Source organism: Mustelus asterias, chromosome 9 (genome assembly GCF_964213995.1).
Source record: "Mustelus asterias chromosome 9, sMusAst1.hap1.1, whole genome shotgun sequence".
NCBI lineage: Eukaryota > Metazoa > Chordata > Chondrichthyes > Carcharhiniformes > Triakidae > Mustelus > Mustelus asterias.
In genome coordinates this window covers 8,479,577-8,496,241 of record NC_135809.1, presented here as the reverse complement: position 1 = coordinate 8,496,241, position 16,665 = coordinate 8,479,577, and the positions used below count along the sequence as shown (strand labels likewise).

General features: G+C 41.9%; 1 protein-coding gene across 4 annotated transcripts; it reads right to left on the bottom strand.

Annotated features, from left to right (window-relative positions):
- Nucleotides 1–584: 584 nt before the first annotated feature.
- lum (lumican) lies at nt 585–15,573 on the bottom strand. Of its 4 annotated transcripts, none has more exons than XM_078219632.1 (4): nt 15,010–15,309; nt 11,441–11,655; nt 5,501–6,390; nt 585–2,494 (listed from the first exon to the last, which is right to left on the bottom strand). In XM_078219632.1, the coding sequence occupies exons 2-4, from the start codon at nt 11,482–11,484 to the stop codon at nt 2,343–2,345; spliced, it is 1,086 nt and encodes a 361-aa protein (XP_078075758.1). In that variant the 5' UTR covers nt 11,485–11,655; nt 15,010–15,309; the 3' UTR covers nt 585–2,342. The 4 variants fall into 4 exon arrangements, with proteins under 4 accessions (XP_078075758.1, XP_078075762.1, XP_078075760.1 ...); XM_078219636.1 differs by having other exon boundaries at nt 11,516–11,655; nt 15,010–15,308; XM_078219634.1 differs by lacking the exon at nt 15,010–15,309 and adding an exon at nt 14,371–14,407.
- Between the last annotated feature and the right edge of the window lie 1,092 nt (nt 15,574–16,665).

Below are 16,665 nucleotides of genomic sequence, written 5' to 3'. Positions count from 1 at the left end.
CCACCGTGCCACTTATACCTCCAGGGGAGAGGTTTCCCCACTAACATTCAGCTTCATTTTATTTATTGCCTGGGCCAGCTCCTGAGGTTTCTGCCTGCCTCGATCAGCAGTGACCAAATCTCCAAGTGGCACTGCTGAGTCTTCTGAGCCAGCCCTCTGCTTGGGCTGACAGCATAGCGGGTCCACCAGCAGCCATTTCGGAGGCTGCCTTTGGTAAAGTTGCCTAGCATGGTCACTAGACACAATTTCTTTATTCTGACATCGGGGTCCCAAAGCTCCCTTTCATGCCATGTGGCCAGATCTTAAAACCCCAGGAAATGACCAAACAAGTCATTCAGTTGAAAAACAGTCACTTGTGATTCATTAAGAAGGTCGCTTGGCCATGACCAGCAATTGGACAACATCCAACCATGAACAAAAATAGACATGAATGAACAAGAGGCTTATTGTTTTAAATGAGGTGCTGATTTGAAGCACATGTCGCAAAAAACTACTTTCTTGACTGAAGAATTTCTCTTTATATTAGTAACAAATAAATGAAGACCCATGAAATTTGGATGAACAAAATAAACCACAAATGAAAATAGGTAAGATATATTTTAATGGTTAATACATATGAACAGAAAAAAAGTTTGTATAGAAAGTCAAAACTACAAAGTCAGATAATTACATCTGGAAATGTTACATTTTTCAGGCCAATTTTTCGGAACTAGTTTTTTTTGCAGAGTGTGATAAATCTTTCTTCCAGTCACACCACGTTCAATAATTTCAGATTCATGTCCATCCCATCAAGGCAGAGATCTTGTGCAGTCCACTTCAGGTGGGGTTTGATCACAGATGTTTCCATGTTGGTCATTGTGTGATCAGCTGAAGAGATTGTCGCTTTGTAATGGTGCAAGATAACAATGTCAGGTAACATTGCCCCCCCACCCCACCGCCACTCAACAAACCCAACTCCAAGCACATCCCCCGCCCCACCCCCCTCCTCATTCCCCAAAGGCAGAGTGCTCCTTGTCTCAATGATGCCTTCCCGTATTAGCCTGGTTAACAATTGGACAGATTTCATTGCAATTAAGTAGCGACTAGATCCGAGAGGTGTAAGTAATGCAAATTTAATTCTACATATCTGACTATGGAAACAGTGGCTGCATATACTAACAACATTCCTGCAGTTCCAAGGCTGTGAGGTAAAACAGAAGGATACAACAGATAAGTTAATGGCAGCCATCAGCGCTGCAACTTACAGGAAACGAAGCATGGTTAAGTATGATAAGTTACGTAAGCTGGTTAAAGGAAGATGCATAAAAGGTCATGCATGATTTGCAACACAAAATGCAAGCTGTGGTTAAAATATTCCATTGCACATCTGTAAAATTAATCTGATTGTTTCAGTAGCTCTGAGCTTTTTAAGTCAAAGAAATTTAAGCAAGAATAAAAATTATTGAAAGAATTGGTTATTAAAATAATGTTTATTGTTTCCCTTTATTGTATAATAACTTCTTTACAAGATTTAAATTGCTAAACCCTCTTCCCCCAAATCCTATGATTTTATCCAATCCTGTTCTATAAGATTCATAATACAGTAACTATGGATAGAGCAGGTACTATTTGATTCACTATAAGTTACACTGATGTCCCATGACAATCTTATATAGGTTTTTTGAAAATAATATTTTGATTAGCGTTTATTAGAAGATCTTCTGAATATCTATAATTTGCGAGAAAGGTTTGCACAGAAATTTAGCTTGTTATAAAAGTGCTGAATCTTTTAAAAATCACTTCTAACATATGTAACCCAGTATAATAAACAGAGCAGAAGAGAACTCTACATGAGAGAAGAGATAATTGATATACACACGGAATAGTGAAGTGAGTTGATTTAGTTTTAGTGTTGATCATTGAATTTTCCTCTTTCAAAAGTTCTAACCACAAGCATTATTCAATCATTACTCAATATGTGTACAGCAGGCCTTCGATTTAAATGTACTTAAAAAATGCTGAAATGTCATCCACTTCAAAAGACTAATACCTTCTTACCACATTACACGACTTTATTCTTTATTTATCCTCCACTTACTATATCTCTACTTTCTTTTCAGTAATTCTGTCTCTTTTTCCTTAACTGATTGAAGATCTAATAGAAAAGACATGATTATGTGATGATATAAGACTTAAAGGGGTTAGTTTGCACTATATGATGTGTTAATAAGTGAACAAATCTAACTTGGAAACCTTGGGGATGGGGGGAGGGGCGAGATTTTAACTCACTCGAAACCCCATTCACTTACACAGAGTTAAAATCGGGCCCGACCTTTGTGCTTTCCCAATTGGGTGGGTGTGAATCAAAACGTTACTTCCCCAGCCAGGCGAAGACATTGAACCATTTCGTAGGGCAAACTAGATCGAGTCAAGTTATTACCATCCAAACGCAGGTGTCTGATCCTGGAGAAGTCCACAACGCTGGTAACACGACAGAAGCTAGCCAGGTTGAACTCTGCAAAATGAAGATTCAGAGAATGAGTGACACTCACTGTATTCAAGTGGCCCAAGAAATGTAGGCTGGAATTCCTCGACCTCACGCGAAGCTGGGATTCTCCGGTCCCCCTGCTGTGGACAGAGATTTGGCTGAGCGCCAAATTCTCCATTCTCGCTGGCAGCAGTAGTGGGGCTTGAGAGTCTGTAGAATTCTGGTCATGGATTCTGCTGGTAATGTCAATCTGTGCTACCACATTTTAGAGGAATATCAAATATCTCAGATTTAAAATTTTGTAGCCAGAGTTTTATGCTCCCCTCACAGCAGGTTCTGATGTAGGGAGGGAACATAAAATAACATGGAGGGAATCCCGCATGCCCCACCCTGGATTCAAATTCACGTTGGGGCAGACAGGGCCTTGGACGGGAAGCCCACCCATGCCCCAATTAAAACCCTTAAGTGGTCACTTAATTGCCACTTAAAGGACTTTTCCCACCAAATCTCAATTTTTAGGCTGGCAGGCGCCCAATGACTGAGGGTGGGAAACAGAAAAAGTTTTCACCCTCAATACCACCTCAGATCGAGAGTGAAAACTTTCTGTTTTTAGGCGCATCCATCGGAAGGCCCCTACAGGCTGGGATGCCCTCCCCCCACGGACTGGAGACCTACAATCCCCTTCACCTCCCACCCACTCCCCCACCCCCTCTTTACCCTGCAGCTCTCCCCTGATAGCAAGATCCCTCCTCTCAGAGCCCCCGAGGATATCAGCTACCCTCTCCTCCCTGGGACCCCTGATAGTTAATAGCAGCGCAATGGTTCCCAGAACCTCGTCTTAGACATGGAGCTGCAGTACCTCTTCTGGCCACCGCAGTGCTGCGTCTGGATGGGCTTGAGAGCAGTCGGCGGCTAAGAGGACGGATGTTGTGCCTGCTGCCAATCAAAGCTCATTGAGTGTGAAGTGGCAGTGGGCTTGTCAGATGTGGTGGTGTTGTGTTCCATGCCAATTCTCTGGATGATGAGCGCTGAGCACTCACCATCCTGAAAATTCAGGCCCACGTCTTTATCAAATTTGGGAAATAATACATAATATGCCGCCATGCTGACCTTAACCTCGATTTCCTACAATACTGGAGATTAGCTTTCATCTGAATTTAGCAGTTTTAGAAGAGTAACTAACAAAAGCAGACATGCAGAAGCATAAGATTCAGATGGCAGTATCAGCAACTTTCGAGAACCTGTGTCCAAGTAACTTTCTACAACAAATTTAGGAAAGTAAATTATGAAGAGAACATAAGGAGGCTACAAAAAGATATCGATAGGCTAAGTGAGTGGGCCAAGATCTGGCAAACAGGGTATAATGTTAGAGAATGTGAAATTGTCTATTTTGGCAGGAAAAATAAAAAAGAATATTATCTGAATGATGAGGGTTTACAGAGCTCTGAGGTGCAGAGGATCTGGGTGTCTTAATGTAAGAATCACAAAAGGCTAGTATGCTAGTAATTAATTGGGAATATTATCAATTATTGTGACGGGAGTTGATTACAAATGTAGGGAAGTTATGCTTCAGTTGTTTAGAGCACTAGTGAGACCACATTTGGAGTATTGTGTACAGTATAAGCCACCTTATTTAAGGAAAGATGTAAATGCATTGGAAACAATTCAGAGAAGGTTTACTAGATTGATACCTGGAAGGAGTGGATTGTCTTATGAGGAAAGGCGCGTCAGGCTGGGCTTGTATCCGCTGGAGTTTAGAAGAGTAAGAAGCAACTTGATTGAAACATAGAATATCCTGAGGTGTCTTGACAGGGTCAATTGGAGACAGTGTTTCCTCTTGTGAAAGAATCTAGAACTAGGAGTCATTGTTTAAAAATAAGGGGTCACCATTTAAAACGGAGATGAGATGAAGTCCGGAATTTTACTGCCTCGCCCGAGGCTCGTAAAATCCCGCCCGAGGCCAATAGAGAATGCCACCTGTGAGCCTCGTCCACCCCGATTCTGGGGTGGACGTGATGGTAAAATTCCGCCGAAATATTTTCCCTCAGAGTTGTGAGTCTTTGGAACTCTCTTCCCAAAAATGCTGTGAAGCAGAATCTTTGACTATTTTAAGGTAGAGGTGGATACATTCTTGGTAAACAAGGAGGTGATAGGTTATTGGGAGTACACAGATTTGAAGTTACTATCAGATTAGCCATGATCTCATTGAATGACAGAGCTAGCTCGAGGGGCTGAATGGCCTACTCCTGCTCAAACGATGGTAGATATCAAAAAGATGGGGAGGATGCTCAAATGAAGCATAAAGACTGGCATAGACTGGTTGGACCCAATAGCCTGTTCCTGCGCTGCATGTAATGAATAGATGGATTAATAAGAATAAAGATGGAGAAATTTCTCAGGTTAATCTTGCATCTCTCCCTTGAGTGTTATGTCGAATTGAAGGTGCTTTAGTTCATTGTGTTACATTACATTAGCAACCTGTGCATCTAGAAAAGTTGCCTTGAGCTATATTGACATGGATATTGTAACCAAACACATGGTGGAGATGGCCAATTACCATCTACCATGAAGCCACCAATCACATTATCACAGAAAAATCCAATTAACTATTTGGAAATCAAACCTTTTTCTTGAGTTACCTCTTAATCAGAGCATTGTGTGAATCACGTTTGACCGGAATTGATAAGATAATTTGATTGCAATGATATCGAGGTAAATATTTAGCAAGTCAATCTGTATTTTAAGAGTATGAGAATTTTTAGGAAGAGAAAAAGAATCTGTAGTTTTCATAGTTCAATTCTTAACCTCTTCCTCCTCCCCACATCTCTCATTCATTTCTCCCTTCAGGGATTCATCCAGTTGCCCCTGAATTCACTTTAAATTCTTTGCATCAGTTACATTCTATTGCAACAAATTTTTTGAGTCTTTTCTATGGGGGTGACTTTCTGGCTTTGACCTAAATTCCTCAGTTTAACTTGTGGCTTTTCGTATCCCACTTTGTTTTCCTAGTGAGTGAAATGCAGTCAGACTTACTATCAATTTTATTCGCCTGGAGGTATAGATTTTCTAGGTTTTCATTAACAAGGGGAATGCTCTTCAATTCATTGAATGCAAGATCCAACTCGATCAGCGAGGTGATGTTGAAGATTTTCTCGGGGATACCCTCATCGGTTAGTTCATTGTGCGACATGCGGAGATACTGGAGAATTCTCAGCTTGCTAAAGTAGTTCTTTGGAATGCTCTTGAGCTTATTATCATTGATATAAAACATCTCTACGGCTGGTGGAGGATCATCAGGGAGCTTTGTTAATTTGTTGCCGCTCAAGTCAAGGTATGACAGGGACTTCAAACCACTCAAAGACCCGCCAACGTCATTCAGCTTATTGCCATAGAGAACAAGGGTCGTCAGGTTTTCCAGTCCTTTCAAACCGTTCCCAATCTTCGAGATCTTGTTTGATGAAAGCTTCAGTTCCACCAATGACTTTGGAAGGGAACGAACGACATCCGTCAGATTGTTGTTGTTTATGTACAACCGCTGCAGGCTTTTCAGCTTCGAGAATACATTCTTGCCTACATTGTCACTCGTAATTTGATTGTCATCAAGGATCAGCCAGCGGAGGTCAGTGGCATTTTCAAATGCACCACTTGGAATGCCAGTGAGTTGGTTGTTCTGGAGGTAAAGGTATTTTATTTGTGAGGGTACCATGGGGATCGTTTTAAGTCTGCGTTGGTTGCAGTACATGGCGGTGGGGAACTGCAATGGACAGTCACACTCAACGGAACAAACTGGATATGTTGAGCCCTGTAAATTTGCTGAATCAAAATAACGAAAGTATTCATCATAGTCATACTGACAAAGTATGCCGCTGACCAGCAAAGCAAATATAGGAAGGTGAATGAGCTTCATCTCAGCAATTGTAAAGCTGTGTGTAAAAACAAAGAAGAAAACAAGCATGGCATTATTACTCAGATCACAAAGTGACAGTGATGTATTTTGGTGGTGAACTTACATTATTAATATTCAACAAGATATTTCAGATTTTCAATTCAATATCACAAACAATGTCAAGATTAACCTACTCAATGACAGGAGGACTTTTTTTTATTAAATCAGTACAGGAGTTCAAATACTATTCCTGGTGCCTAGTTCTGTAAACCCTCGAATGTCCGAACCAATGATACTGATCACAAGTGGGTTGGATTTTATCATAGACTGCAGAACCACGGTGCTGGGAGCAAATACGGGGTTCTGACCCCACATTTGAGACGAGACCCAGTTGCGTACTCTGCCTGGAAGCTACCTCCTAATTGGCCATAACCACACTCACTGTCCTATAACATGTGGCAGATGGATTTGTGATGTTTCAGGCACAATCCAAGGACTAGGGAGACGTAGACACAGATTTTAAAATTGCCAGTTTTTGAAGCCACTGGGAAAGGAGTGGAAACCCTGACAGTGGGTTTTTTGGCTGCAAGTACGGTCTTTCCTGCAGGAAACCCCTATCATTGAGGCATGGAGTCTCTGGTTCTGATGGTCTTCAATGAGCTTACAGTCTCTACGTGTGGCTGGGTGCTGCTCTGCCAATAGTATAGTGCTGACAAGGCTGCAAAATTGCCCATCTTGAGTGTTAGTTGGCTGTCCACCTCCATTGGGCAAGCAGTCTGCTTTCTGACTCACCCCTGGGAAATTTCCTCACTGGTAGAGCAAGCCAGAAGGTAGATGAGGGCAGTGCAATCGACGTTGTTTATATGGACTTTAGCAAGGCCTTTGACAAGGTACCGCATAGTAGGTTGTTACATAAGGTTACATCTCACGGGATCTAGGTGACGTGGCCAATTGGATACAAAATTGGCTTGATGACAGAAGACAGAGGGTGGTTGTAGAGGGTTGTTTTTCAAGTTGGAGGCCTGTGACCAGCGGTATGCCTCAGGGATCGGTGCTGGGTCCACTGTTATTCGCCATTTATATTAATGATTTGGATGAGAATTTAGGAGGCATGGTTAGTAAGTTTGCAGATGACACCAAGATTGGTGGCATAATGGATAGTGAAGAAGGTTATCTAGGATTGCAACGGGATCTTGATCAATTGGGCCAGTGGGCTGATGAATGGCAAATGGAGTTTAATTTCGATAAATGCAAGATGATGCATTTTGGTAGATTGAACTAGGGCAGGATTTACTCAGTTAATGGTAGGGCGCTGGGGAGATTAATAGAACAAAAAGATCTAGAGATACAGGTTCCTAGCTCCTTGGAAGTGGAGTCAAGGTGGACAGGGTGGTGAAGAAGGCATTTGGCATGCTTGATTTCATTGGTCAGAACATTGAATACAGGAGTTGGGACGTCTTGTTGAAGTTGTACAAGGCCACACTTGGAATATTGTGTACAGTTCTGGTCACCCTATTATAGAAAAGATATTGTTAAACTAGAAAGAGTGCAGAAAAGATTTACTAGGATGCTACCGGGACTTGATGGTTTGAGTTATAAGAAGAGGCTGGATAGACTGGGACTTTTTTCCCTGGAGAGTAGGAGGCTTAGGGTGATCTTATAGAGGTCTATGAAATAATAAGGAGCATGGATAAGGTGGATGGTCAACATCTTTTCCGTAGGGGAGTCTAAAACTAGAGGGCATAGAATTAAGGTGAGAGGGGAGAGATACAAAAGGGTCCAGAGGGGCAATTTTTTCACACAGAGGGTAGTGAATGTCTGGAATAAGCTGCTAGAGGTAGTAGTAGAGGTGGGTACAATTTTGTCTTTTAAAAGACATTTAGACAGTTACATGGATAAGATTGGTATAGAGGGATATGGGCCAAACACGGGCAATTGGGACTAGCTTAATAGTAAAAACTGGACATCATTGACAATTTGAGCCGAAGGGTCTGTTTCCATGCTGTAAACCTGATTCTATGTAGCTCTCCCACTATTTACCAATTCCTTACCCCAATTCCAAGCCTGTCACATAGCACCATGAAAATTCAGCCTTTAGTATGGCAACTTGGAACTTAGGGTAGGAGTCCGTAGTTTAATGAAAATTGACCCATTGTATGTCAAGTAGCCACAAAACTAATGAAAAGGAAGTCAACTGTGCTACTGGCTATCTGAGTTGGTTATTATTCTGTTACCTGCAACCTCCTTCATGCCTCTATTACTTCTAGATTTGATTATTCCACTGCACCCCTGGTTGACCTCCCGCATTCTACCCTCTGTAAATTTGTGGTCACCCAAAACTCAGCTGCCCTTGCCCTAACACACATTTGTTCACCCACAACTCCTGTACTCAGTGGCCTACATTGGCTCCCAGTTAGCCAATATCTCGATTTTAAAATTCTCCCACTTACTTTCAAATCCCTTCATGGCCTCATCACTCCATATCTCCCAGTCCAAAAATTCTCAGAGGTATTTGTGTTCCTTTAATTCTGCCCCCTTGGACCTCACAGACCTGAGCTGCTCCACCATTGTTGGTTGTGTCTTCAGCTACCATAAGGACACAAGAGCTGGAGTTCCTATCCCAAACCTTCTCTATATCCCACTTACTTTACAACACTCCTCAAGGCCCGCCTCTTTGACCAAGCATCTGATCACCTGACTTAATACCTCTTATGTAGATCTATACAAAATTTTGTTTCGGAACATTCTTGTGAAGTTTTATTATGTTAATAAAGCTATGCAAGTGCAAGTTTATTTTTAAATTTCATTCTGTAAGATGTGGGTATCACTGACAAGGCCAGCATTTACTGCCCATGAACTGAGTGGCTTGCTTGGGCTTGTATGAGTCAACACATTGCAATGGGCCTGGATATTAGGGACTTGGATGTAGACCTGGTTTATAGAAATTACTACAAAGATTACAAGTTACAGGAACTGGGTAGATGGACAACACGAGGAAAGGTTGCATAGTACCAAATTTTTCATCGGTTAAAAGGTTGATGTCAAATCAGCTTTTGAGTGAAGCTTCCTTTAATGTTGATGAGTGTCAATTCTCAATGTGATGTAACAGGACAGAATTATCTAGAACTGGCATGAAGCTTTGTCAAGTGCAGATGAAAGGGAAAATGCATGTGCATCTCCAAACTGTACTTCCATTCTGCCAAAGAGCCAGGAGTTCAGAAGGTGAAAGATTAGGGCAATATTTTGCAAATGGATGTTTTGGAATTTTTTGGTGAGTTAGGCAGGACACGGCCATGTTTATTAATCATTATCTTTTAGAGTCTGCCCATTAGCTAGTTGGATAAATCCACAGTATGGTCTGATAATCAGTGATGCAGATCATGAAGGTTTAAGGTTTGTTCTGGGTAATTCAATATCAACCAAGGGGACATTGGGGATAGTACAGCTGAGCTCAGTCATTCTAAATTCAGCTTCCTGAGCATTAGCCTCTGCTGACTGCCTCTGTGTACGTGCAGTGGTGTGTATGACTGCTGGATACGACCAGGGTTGAGCTGGACTGCAAAAGGTTCATATTGTCTGTACAACCAGAAAAAGCATCTTTTATGTAGCACCTTTTAAGGTAGTAAAATGTTCCAAGGGGCTTCACAAGTGTGTTACCAAATAGCATTTGATACTGAACCATATAAGGAGATGTTAGGGTGAGTTGCTGCCGTATGTACCATCTACAAGATGCTCTGCCGAGGCTCCTGAAACAGCACCTTCCAAACCCAGGGTTCTGCCATTTAGAAGGGCAAGGACAGCAGATGCATGGGAACATCACTGCCTGTAAGTTCCTCTCCAAGCCACCCACTATCTTGACTTGGAAATGAATCACCATTCCTTCACTGTCACTGGGTCAAAACCCTGGAATCCCTTCTGAATAGCACTGTGGTTGTATCTGCACTGCATGGATGACAGCAGTTCAGTAAGGTGGCTCATCACCGCCCATCTTCTCAATTAGAGATGGACAATAAATGCTGACTTGGCTAGTGATGTCCACATCCTGTGAACAAATAAATACAATTCAGGTAGATGACCCTTTGTTTAAAAAGGCGTCATGTGTTGGCACAGGCTTGGTGGGTCGAAGGGCCTATTCCTGTGCTGTAATGTTCTTTGTATGACCAAAAGTTTGGTCAATGAGGTAGGTTTTAAGGAGCATCTTAAAGGAAGAGGGAGAGGAATAGAAAGGCAGAGAGGTTCAGGGAGAGAATTGCAAAGCCTAGGACCTAGGCAGCTGAAGGTATGGCTGCCAATGGTGGAATGATTAAAATTGGGGATGCTCAAGAGGTCAGAGTTGGAGGAGTGCAGATATTTCAGATGGATTGTAGGGCTGGAGGAGACTATAGAGATAGGCCGGGGGGGTGGGGGGGGGGGGGGGGGTGGGGGGAGCTGAGTCAATGGAGAGATTTGAACACAAGGATGGGAATTTTAGAACTGAGCAGTTGCTTAACTTGGAGCCAATGAAGGTCAGCAAGCACAGGGGTGATAAGTAAATGGGACATGATGCAAGTTAGGACATGGGCAGCAGAGTTTTTAATATTCTCAAGTATGGAGAGGACCTAATGTGGGAAGCTGGTTAGGAGTGCATACAGTGAGTAAGTGGACATGTCACAATGAAAATATATCCAATAAACAACATTCTAATTGGTTTAATTTATAAGTGGCATTTTTTTTTCACATGTAGACATTCTTTTATGTGTGTGGCTCATCATTATACCATGCCCCCAGGATTTTTGCCAATCCACTGTTCTCCCGTTTATGCTGAATATTAGTCCTGTTGGGATGTTCTTATTTCCTGGCTGTATTGTCTGGTTTGAGGCCGGGGTCGCCCTGTGACATTGTGAGTACAGCAAGTCTGCTCAGAACTTTCCCACAAATAAAGCTGACAAGGGTCTCCATTTGATGAGGGGGAGATGTTTAATGGGTTGCTCCAGTTCTGTCAGTTGGACATTACTTCCCCACGCTATGCAATCAATGCATTTCCTGAATACCCAAATATGCCGACAATTCTGAAGATTTGCCTTTATAAAACATGGGCATTACATAACCTGAATGTTGCTGAAAAGAGAGACCTGTTGCTGACGCTTTTCATTTTGCACTCAATAGGACAAATGCAAGAATACCAAATTTCAAATGATCACAACATTTTATCTCCTAAAGTATGTATACAACGAGTAATGTAGAAGTGCCACAATCCAAAGGTGAAAAGCTTTGACCAGATGTTTCTTTTTCAGCAATATTGCATAATTTCCCAGGAAGCCTGCTGCAAATGAAAAAAGTAACATTTTTAGATGTTAATAAAGGCATATCAAATTATTTCAGCAAATCTACACAAAATGAACATTGCATTCAGAAAGAGATTGATCTGATGGTTATTAACTTCATTTGTGTTTTCTTTTCCCACAACATTGCTTTCCTGTGTTTCCCGTCATGTAATCCTGCCACTGGCTGGTGCCTATGATGACAATATTCACTTATAGTTACTGACGGTTTTAGAGAACTGAAAGGCAAGGCGAGAAGAAATCTCCCCTGGATTTTCTGGTGGATATGATGGACTACCGGCGTAGGGGGCAGTAGTAGGGGTGAAAAATATGGCCAGACCCAGTATCTCAGGTTTCTGTCCAGAAGGAAGCTGTGGTGAGGGGTTTAATTTCTTACTGGGAGATGGGTGGGGGAAGCTGGCAGTGGTTGTGCCTGCCTCCCATCAACTTGGTGCACTACAAGAAGAGAGTTTGCATTAAGCAGAGGCAGTCACACCAATCTCCAATAGATGGGGATGAGGAGGATTGATTAGAAGAATGTGGCACCACCCACCCGAATTGGCACGAGGCCTGTCAACTCTGCCTACAATTTGCATTCCTATAGGGTACTGGAATACCTTTTGTTGTTTTTGGGAGAACTGGGACCCAAAGGGAAAATCACACACCTGGAACACTCAGAGACATTTGACCTCTGACCTTCCTAGAGAGGAACTGATACATCATTCCATCAGAATTTCCCTTTCCCATCTTAGCAGGATCAAGACTGGGAGGGGTGTAACATGAGAATTTTGTTCGGCAACTGTGCTGAGGGACGGGGCAAAGGCAGGTCAACCAAGTTGAGTTACAGTTCAGCCATGGTTTCATTAAATGGTGGAGTAAGCTTGAAGGGCTGAATGGCCTCCTCCTGCTCCCATGCTCCTCTGTGCCTAAGGTGCATCACCATGCAAATTCCTGGGCCTGAGGGTGCCATGACTGCAGCAGGTTGCAAGACCCACTCCACCATGGTGATGGTGACGAAATGGGAAAGTTGCAGAGCCCATGATGCCTTTACACCCAGAGTCAGTAGGACATGAAATTCTCCATCACAAATGGGTGTTGAAGCAAATCGCACCAATTATTTTGAAGATGAACTATCTCCTAAGACCATAGAACATAGGAACAGAAGTAGGCCATCCAGCCCCATCACGTCTGCGCCATTCAATGAGATCTTGGCTGATCTGATTTAATCCTCAAATACACTTTCCCATCTTATCCCCATAACACCTGATTTCCTTACTGATTAAAAATCTGTCTATCAGTCTTGAACATACTTAACAACCTAGCCTCTACAGCCTCTGTGGTAAAGAATTCCACAGATTCACTACCCTCTGAGAGAAGAAATTCTTCCTCAACTCTGTCTTAAATGGGCGACCCCTTACTCTGAGATTATACCCTCTGGTCCTAGATTCTCCATTCTCTCCTTTATAAAAAAAGGGAAGGTGAACATGAAATGGGCATGAGGATTGAACAAGAGCAGCAATAGATTAGGAAGCCCATGAGCAGGAGAACTCCAGTACTGACAGGGTTGGCGGAATGGCCCTTCTGTCATGTTCTGTGGCTCTGCACACAAATCCGGGTCCAGCCATGAGCCAGCTGGAGAAAGCAGGGTTACAGAGATCGACAAAACTACCTACAATGCTCGATATTTTGGAAACGGCTCTGAAACAGTTTGTTGTAAAGAAAAGTGATAAATGTTTAGTATTCCAGCCTCAGCTTCTACAACCCTCCCCACATGCCAGAGTGGACACTTCAAAAAAAATGTCCTGGCATTAAAATTCTTTGCTGCAGTCAGTTATGCTTTAGATACATGGCGTGGGGTCACTCTGTCTGAGCCAGTGATGATAGATCCTACATGAGAACACCAATTTACAGCAACTTAAAGCACAACAAGGTCATTAGTGGTAATGTTTTCAGTTACTCATTGGGAGCAGACAATGGTTGTAATTAGTAGAACAGCATCTGAAAAAGGCGAGCTCAAATCTACTGATGCACAACAGCTGTATTCCAGCGGGATCATAACAACAAGATTCCTTTAAAACCCTCTATGTCCTTTCGCTTCATTTGCATTAGGTGATCTTGAAGTGAATTGTCAGCATGCATTTCTGTTCAACGAAGAATAACGTTTAGATTACAAACACACCTGGATTGTGAAAGAAATCCCTTCACTCCCGCAGAGCCTGTCATTTTAAACAAAAGGTTGAAATTGAGATTCTGGTAAAATTAAATAACTACTGCATTCTCCAAGGTCAGAGCTCTTAAAAGCAAGTTTCCTCTGAGAACAATGCTAGTAATTTTACCAGCGTACCATGGTCAAAGATTAAGATCTCCAAAGGGCGATGCTGCTAAAAAATTCCGCGCCTCAACCTTTGCCACAGTTAGCACCAGAGGACTTGCGTTTTAGTCTGGAAGAAGGTGATATTGTACACTGGATAACTTGTAAAGGGGAATCACAATAAATTCAAGCTATGGGCTTCAGATCTAAATAAATAATGTTCTACAAACTAGTAACTCTACCACCTGTATCATTACCCCTTCTGTCCCCTAACAGATGCAGAATGTTGAATATTACTTTTGACAGATTTTCTCTTTCGAACAAGAATCTGGCTCATTTGGAATGAACAAAGGAGTTTATCTAAGGCAGATATCCTCTGGAATGTAAAGACAAGAGCTCTACATACTTGTTGCTCAGTGCGTTTGCCCACCAAAGTCCTCCACGTAGCTGGGGAATTATTTCTGCAATAAACCTAATGTATCGTCTGACAACCGCAGTTACTTCTCTTGCTGTATTGTCTTAGTTCACTGTAGTCAGTACGGAGTGACAATTAGTTAGGGAATACTTTCTATATAAATGAACATGCTTTGGTCTGGTAACCTCAGAGTGATGGCTTGTTCTCTATGTGTGGCAGTCACAAAAACACACACCACCAGTTCTTTGTACATTTTGTTAATTGGGTTTTGCATGTCACTTTACCAGAACCAGCCCTCCACAATAAAATTACCATGCTTAATACTATCCACTACACTGCAAAATAGCACAGGAACACACACACTATTCTAAATAGTGATCCTACACAGTCTAGCTACAATGTATATATATATATATAAAATATATGTCTACATGTATTATATATACATATATTATAAATATATATATTACTCATCTTTTCATTTTTCAAGGGTTAAAAAACAATGTTTTAAGCTTGTTTTCTGCATAAGAAACATTTCTGAATATAGCTTTGGAAAAAGGAAACACATTATTTTGACATACTTTCATGCTGCATAAATTATTAAGTCAAAACTGAAACCCACTCGCCTACCTTTGCTTGATGCCTTTTTGTTTCTTAATTCCAAAGGATGAGCAACAGCGAAAATGAGGGCAAGAATCAAATATTAAATGCTGTGTACTGGTCTCTGGAGAAAGAGGAGGCTGCCAGACTCCTGTGGCAGAGGCTGACAACAACAGTGGGAGAGGTGGATACCCCTCAACTATAAAGCTGCTATGTCATCACTCTGGGTCTGGGCTCTGGTATGTTAAATAACGCTGAAAATAGAGCCTATTAACTAAATGCAGGAGGATGGCTGCAGCTTCAGTACAGATAAGAGTTTGGAATAAGAAGTTTTTTCAAAAATGCAATTTGCATATTGTCATATTGAACTCCACAATTTCCCCATTTTGATTCAATTATGTTTTTGGTAAGTGTACAACAAAAATGAATGGTGAATGCCAATAAGTTCAGAATGACTTCAAAGTACCTAAGTCTTTGGAGAATGTTACTTAACACTCGACTAAGGGAGCAATACTTTCCATGTGTTCTTATTTCCTGAGAGAAGCAGTTGCGAAAGAACAGCACCCGTAAATAGCATTAACTGTAGCTGAGCTCTGGGTAAAATGCTCTACAAGAATCTTGTATTAAGTTACACTACCCCTGAACCTATAACAAAGGATGGCTCAGATCCAAGTTCTATACAGCTGCAGAGTGGAAATAGAAGGAATCTGTTCAAAACTCAAAGACTGCAGAAAGGAGAGAAGAGATAGAAGTGTTTACAGAAATCAATTAGAGTTTACGTTACAGTTTCTATGGGGACATTAAAAGGACAAAGCTCGTCCTCCTTTATTTGTAAGATTCTTATGGTTTTGCTTTTTTAAATTATATGTCGGTGGTCAAATAGTCTGGAATAAATCAAGCCTTGGGTGAGGTCTGTTTCTTATTTTGTGGATAAGACTGAAGGCTGCATACTCATCCTGCAGTGATAGACTCTGCAGGATCCTAGAACACGAGGACTTGTAATTAATGCTAAATACAGAATGAAACTTGTTGAAGTTACAATTTAGGATCGTAAGGTGAAATTTAATGCCTTCCCCTGTGGTGAGTTTGGTAGCCAAGGGTGGAGTGGGGGGTGGGGCTGGCGGGGTTGGGTGAGTTTGTCGGGGAAGATGGTGGCATTTAATCAGGTGGCAACAATGGAATATAGGAAGAAACATGAACTCTGTTTTTCTCTCCACAGAAGTTGCCAGACCTACTGAGTTTTTCCAACATTTTCTGTTTTCATTTTGGAATATAGGAAATCGGAGCAGGAGTAGGCCATTCAGCCAAGTGAGCCTGCTCCGCCATTCAACTGGATCATGGCTATTCTTCTATCTCAGCCCCATTTCCCCACACTATCCCATATCCCTTGATATTTTTAATATCAAAAAATCTATCGATCTCTGCCTTGAACACATTCAATGACTGAGTCTCCACAATACTGTGAGATAAAGAATTCCAAAGATTCACCACCCTCTGAGTGCAGAAATCCCGCCTCATCTCTGTCCTAAATGATCTACCCCTTATTCTGATTGTCCCTGGCTTCTAGACATCTACCACCTCACCTCCCCACAACCATCCCCTCCCCACACCCCAGTCAGAGGAGGCATCCTCCCTGCATCTACCCTGTGGAGCCCAGTAAGAGTTTCGTAGCCTTCAAGGAAATCA